General features: G+C 39.2%; 1 protein-coding gene across 2 annotated transcripts; it reads left to right on the top strand.

The window, feature by feature from the left end:
• The first annotated feature begins 1543 nt into the window (after positions 1-1543).
• LOC145462566 (uncharacterized) lies at positions 1544-6351 on the top strand. 2 transcript variants are annotated; one of them, XM_081446120.1, is made up of 4 exons: positions 1544-1889; positions 4224-4419; positions 5485-5737; positions 6075-6351. In XM_081446120.1, the coding sequence occupies exons 2-4, from the start codon at positions 4258-4260 to the stop codon at positions 6338-6340; spliced, it is 681 nt and encodes a 226-aa protein (XP_081302246.1). In that variant the 5' UTR covers positions 1544-1889; positions 4224-4257; the 3' UTR covers positions 6341-6351. The 2 variants fall into 2 exon arrangements, with proteins under 2 accessions (XP_081302246.1, XP_081302247.1); XM_081446121.1 differs by having other exon boundaries at positions 1545-1889; positions 4252-4419.
• The last annotated feature ends 64 nt before the right edge of the window (positions 6352-6415 follow it).

Below are 6415 nucleotides of genomic sequence, written 5' to 3' on the forward strand. Positions count from 1 at the left end.
AACTGACAATTTTTTCACCGACTCCGTTGAGTATTGACCGTATTTGCATAAAGAGACCTTTATTTGCCGATTATGCTAATTTGGTTTGAGTCCTAACTCAAAGCGTAACTTCAGTTTTGTATTTATATACCACAATTTAAGGGAAAGTTCACGGTTGGGCGCATGCCTAAACTATCGCATGAGAAAGTAACTTTTTCGCTTTCTTTAGTTCAGCAATCACGGACTATAATTGACTGATGCCTAAATTTACCGTAAGATATCGACCGATCTACATAGAATGTGTCGAATTTTATAGAATGGAACATCGCATTTTTATATCGCCGGGCCGAAGGATTTATTCTGTACACACGCACAAGTTATCTACTAGCATCCAATTGGTTCATAAACGATGGGTGAGAAATATCACCTCTATTGCAGGGTTTTTGTTACTGACCTCGAAACTTTAAAAAAAAAAAACAATTTCCCGCAAAAAGCGTCAGCTTGCTTTTGGTTGTTTCCTGTTAACAATGGAATTAGATGGACTAACGTCACAGCTTGCACATTCCCCCAGCCGAGAAACCATCCCTTTAAATATGAAAGAAAATCATTGGAAAAAATACTCGCAAAACGAAATGTCATTAAATTCGGCTCGGTCTCAAACCGATGAACCAGCTTGGACATATTCGAGTTAATGAAAAATAATTTCTCGCGAACATCAGTGAAATGTCATGACAGCCGCTCGTTGCTACATGTATTTACTGAAACATAAATATCTATTTCATGATGAATTATGACGCAAACCGGGATGATCACTCGGATAGGTAAATGCCACATAATGGTAGAGAACAAAGCCATTTCAGGTTGTACATGCTGTAACGGTAAAATTTGCAAACATTCGTAGGTTAATGCTGTATGTACAGTGTTTGGTTTATTTATACTTTTCAGAACACGGAATGTTTGTCTCTTTCAATTTTAATAAAGAGCAATTTGCATTATGGTGCATTAAAGGAACCGACGAATCCTTGTCAAGGGTGGATTAATAGGTTCCTTTGATGCGACCTGATCCAAGTGAATTTGAATCATGAATATGATGGACCAGGATCATCCAAAGGATAAAAGAAAACCTAACTTAATCATAGGATAATTTAAATCCAAAATCACCCTCATAACGACGTCTCTAAACACCTTCAAGAGCGATATAAACCACGGGAAGATATAACAACTAATACCAGCTACCTCCAAATGAGTCTTTTTTTTAGATAATAATGCAGACTATGACTTTTCTGGGCACCATAATCTGAATCCCGGAAAAACGTAACAAAGTTTTAATGCAGCATATTGGAACACTGTTGCGCAAAATGTGTTTCAAGTGGTGTTATAACACATGTTTATAGTGGTCATAACGCAGCAAAACGAGAGCGTAGCGTTGCGTGACAGAGAGAGAGAGCAACATGTTGTGGCAATTTTCATATTAATAAAGTACATGACACACCAAAACTAAACCATGTGATTTTATTTCGATTCTGCTTGAATCGCTCACAGAGATCATCAGATTTTATTTCGGCTAACGTTCTTTTCCCTTGGTTATCGAACGTACGACAACAGATCAGATGTGATGTGCATAGCAAATATAGCTTCTTGTAACGCCAGTGTGGTCCTCAGACTGTAGCCATATAATAAATAATGATATTATGCACGCTCTCGTCACGGCATCGCACTCAGCCGGGACGTTACCGTCAACCAATGAAAATGCGAGCTTGCAAACGGGATTACAGGCCGCGGAGCGCTGTAACCGACAAGGTTAAAGCCCTATTTGATCCATTCTACTCGTCGGAGAGGTCCAAGTGCCTTGAGAGTCTCTGCAGAAGTGCATCAGGCGTTGCTTTTGTCTCCTACTTCAAGGATAACAGGTAATGCTTTAACTCTTTGCTCATAAGTTGACTAGCACCCGCAGAAGTAGACGAACCAATTTTGTCTGGGGCGTTTAGGCGAGGTTTCTCACCGAGGTTCTTTAGCAGATTTTTGACGAGTGGTTACCTATCATCAAGGGACTTTGGCAATGAGATTATTGAAGTTTGCGTGACGATTTTATATTTTGTATTGGCTCTCAAGATTTATACATCGAGTCCGTGATCGATGTAATGTTCTAGTTATCAACCACCAAATTTACGTATTCATTATCGACTCAATTGCCAGCTGGAGCTTGTTTCAGCGGAATGCTGTTGTGAGCGCTCGTAGCGTAAGTGTTTCGAAATATGTAAGGTCAATTCGTGACTGCGCGAAAACATGGTGGACTTCATGGAGCCTGTAGTTCTACAGGGGGGTTCAAGCCAAATTTTTTTCTTTCTTTCTTTTTTTTTATTTCGCCCCGAAAAAAGAAATAGATTGTAGGAAATAAGATATATGAATATAGATTGTCTTAGCAGTTAACAACAGGACATTTTAATAACAGGCTCACTTCGATGGCGCCGTGCGCCACAATAGTCTTACGCAGTTTTACTAGTAAGTTCCATTTTGTATCTTTGTTGTGTAATAACAGAACTGGGCCAAGTTGTAAAAAGTTAATTTTCAAATATGCCTTTTGCTTGTTCCAGTTTACCTTAAAAGTTAATTTGTAAAAATGCGTTTTGCTTGTTCCAGGTTATCTAGGAATTTTAAAAAGTTCAGACTTTTGAAAAATAAATTAAGTTGAGAATGCTTGAATCGCGAAATTGTATGACCTTTTTTGATATTTGCCTATTGAAATCGCGAAAATACCACCCTTCCCCCCCCCCCCTCCCACCCGAAAGACTGTCTCGCCAAATTCGCGAAATTAAGTACCCACGAAATTAAGTACCAAAAAGGTGTATTCCTAAATTTATTTCCTACAATCTATAATTTTTTAGGGACAAAAAAACTCGTGGTTGACTCGAGGTTGACTCGTGACTCGAGGTTGACTTGGGCACGCGGTTGGCTCGTGCAACGCTACAACTCGCTAGGAGATGATGCCACACTAATGTGAGAGAACAAAACCATTTGGAATAGTAATCGCCGAGACGCTAAAATTTGCTAAGTCATCTTGACCAAACAAAGCAGACTACCTGAAATTAAATTGATTTATTACATAGCTACTTATTTGAATAACAATGGTTCCTATTGCACCCTGGGGTCTCATTCTACAAAGAATTTGACACAAACTAAATGGACCAAATTTATTTTGAAGTTTTAATTAAATGTAGATGTGACACAATGTTAGTTCTCCTGCAAAAATATGGAATTTTTGGCTATTGCTATCACTCAGGACTTGTGTACATGGAGATTATAGCCTCCTATGTATTTATTGTTCAGTTCCAGAAAATATCCAAAGGAAGGGGAGGGAACTTGTATCACCTCTCCCCTCCCTTTGGAAGGACCTCCTGTCCGGGAGACTTGGGAGAGTTGGCTTGTATCACTTAGCAATAAATACACCTTATTGAATGCTTTTACATTTATCAGAAGCACATCATCTTGTCGAGGTGATATGCTTCTGCATTTTATACATACTGATATTTTGCAAGTTGCGTAGTATTTTTCTGAGCCCAGAATCGGGGAGGAAAGATATAAGTAATATGTATTCAAATTATGTATGCAGAATGTCAGCTTGTATAATATGTTAAACCATGCAATAAGCCAGTAATTATTCTGCAATTATGTCATTTTCTAGTATTTTGGCTTTTAGTTTTCGCAAAACATTCTGCATCATCTGAAAATTGTACTGATCATGTATGTGCAATGACGAAAAGTGCAATACAGGCTCATATTTTGTGCGTTCTCTTGGTCTAATATGGTAAAATGGCATAATAGTGAAACAAATAGTGATGATTTCCAGGACCCTGGTTAGACTTGTGCCTATTGATGATCCCAAGGTGGAGGGGGGAGAACTTCCAGAAGAGAAGGTCGGGGATGCTTGTCGTTTTGCTTAGGGGTATAAATCAAGAACTGAAGTCTCATTTAGGGTGTTTAGGATGAAATGCTGCTATTTTTTAGGTATCGTTTAGGGCTCAAACAATGCTCAAGCCACACCCAGATCACTCTCCTTTAGGGGTTGAATTCAATTTTCTGACAAGCATCCCCAACTTTTTTATATCGGAACCCCCCCAGCTATTAATATGTTAATGTTGAGTGCCAAAATGCAGACCATTTAATTATAACCTCATAATTTAACAGTTTCTTACTGAACCCAAAACTAATTTCCTTTTACTGCATCATTATAATTTTAATTTCAGTTGCTATAGTTCACTCCAACATATCTAGATAAAAATGGTTGCAATATTAATGGTCCTCACTAACCATGGAGACATGGGGAATACTGGAAAAAAGACTGGATGGTATTTACCAGAAATGGCTCATCCATACCATGTGTTCAAGAAGGCAGGCTACAGCATGACACTTGTCAGCCCAAAGGGAGGAAAAGCTCCATTGGTAAAACATTTGTCATTTTAAAATATAGTGGTAATCAGGGCTGTAGCCAGTACAAGGCAAACCAAGGCAGTTGCCTCAGTCATTTTTTGGGGGGGGTTTGTTGGTTTTCTTAAAGGGGAAAGTAAAACACAGCTTAAATACCTATGAGGAGCATTTAATCATGAACATTGCCTCAGTCTTTTTTCTTCTGGCTACAGTGCTGGTAATTAATAGTAACTAAAAATCTTAGGTCTCAAAGACTTTTGATTCTATCACAGAATCTCAGTATCCTTTGTGATGAGTCACAAAGTCCTGATTTTGTGTTTTGTCGTTCTGTCTCAGAGTCTAAAATGATTCAAATCTCAATCTTGGCATCTTGGGAGTGTCTTGGATGTTACCACTCACCCAGATAATCTTTTTGGACTCTACCCATAAAATAGCTGGATGAATTATCTATCAAACCATTAAATAAAGTGTATTAGGCCAGGGTCAAACGCTGTACTTCACATGAGCCAAACCTAATGACAGTTTGGTGTTAACTCAAATAACAAAAGCGGTCTTGTTGGTCAGTGGTTTTTCAAGGTAAAGTCAAAATGGTGCCTATAGGCCTTTGATTATGTGTTTGGTTTGACTCGTGTGAAGATCAGCATTCAACCCAAAGTCGGTCTTCAGGCATTATTAGACGGCTGGCCAGATGTGAAGAATGCCAGCCGCTCCAAATAAAATCTGTCGAACTTAATCCACCGTAGGAAAATAGATGGCGGCTGTACATTTTACCACAATGCCTTGTGAACCTAACACAGCCTAAAAGGCACAAAGAAAGCCAAATTTTTACAATATTTGTCTCTGTACTAAGGACATTAAGTAGCCTAAGTTTGAAGATTTTATAATGTTTTCCTTTTTCCTATGGAGGATTGGGTCAAACACCAAACTTAACATGAGCCTAATTGGTTGAATTGGGTTCAGCTCATGTGAAGTACGGCGTTTGACCCGGGCCTTACATACATTTTATCTGCAAAACCTTGCAAAGATGGATGACCATATAACTTAAGGTACAAAAAAAAACTGCCTTTTCCTTTCAATTAGGACCCTTCCAGTCTCGAAGCATTTAAGGAGGACCCAGTCTGCAAAGAATTCCTCGCTGACAATGAGGCAATAAAGTCTGTTGATAATACCATTGCTCTCGACACCGTTGATCCTGCCAAGTTTGATGTTGTGTTTTGTGTTGGAGGACATGGGCCCATGTTTGATCTGCCACAAAACGAAACCTTGGAAAAAGCAGTGAGAACGATTTATGAAAAGGGAGGGATTGCCTCAGCAGTTTGCCATGGACCAGCTGGTAAGTGGCCTTCAATGCAGCCATGCTTTAGTAAATCACGCTGACTGAACATCATGGCAACTGGCAGATTAAGGCAGCAACAAAGGTCTTCCACTGCTGTCAGTGTCTTTTGCCAGCTTTTAGAGTGCTCCAGCTTTAGTGAGTGAGCTAATTTTGATTGGATGAACACCACCTCGGATTTGGAAAACAGGGGAAGCTTCCTAACCAGGAAGAAAAAAGGCTGAATTTCCTAAATTTAAACCTCACAACAACACATGAGCTTGTGAGTGTATTTGATCAGTTTTTGATAACTAAACCAAAATATTGGAATTTTCACATTCTTCCTATTTCTTTCCAGGTATTGTAAACACCAAGTTATCAAATGGTGAGTACCTAGTGAAAGGCAAGAAAGTGACATGCTTTACTGACAAAGAAGAGGATGCGATGGGATTGGTCAAGGCAATGCCCTTCCTCCTCGAGACCAAGCTCAAGCAACATGGAGCAGTGTTTGAAAATGCAGACCTGTGGCAGCCATGTGTCTGTGCTGACAAAAGAGTGGCGACTGGACAAAATCCAGCCTCGGCCACACCCTTGGCAGAAAAAATAGTGGAACTGTTGAAGTAGTCCTGTAAACAGTTTTGAAAAGATACATTTGATATTTCTAGCTTTGTCATGGTGTAACAGATTGTTCTGCTAATA

Source organism: Orbicella franksi, chromosome 12 (genome assembly GCF_964199315.1).
Source record: "Orbicella franksi chromosome 12, jaOrbFran1.1, whole genome shotgun sequence".
NCBI lineage: Eukaryota > Metazoa > Cnidaria > Anthozoa > Scleractinia > Merulinidae > Orbicella > Orbicella franksi.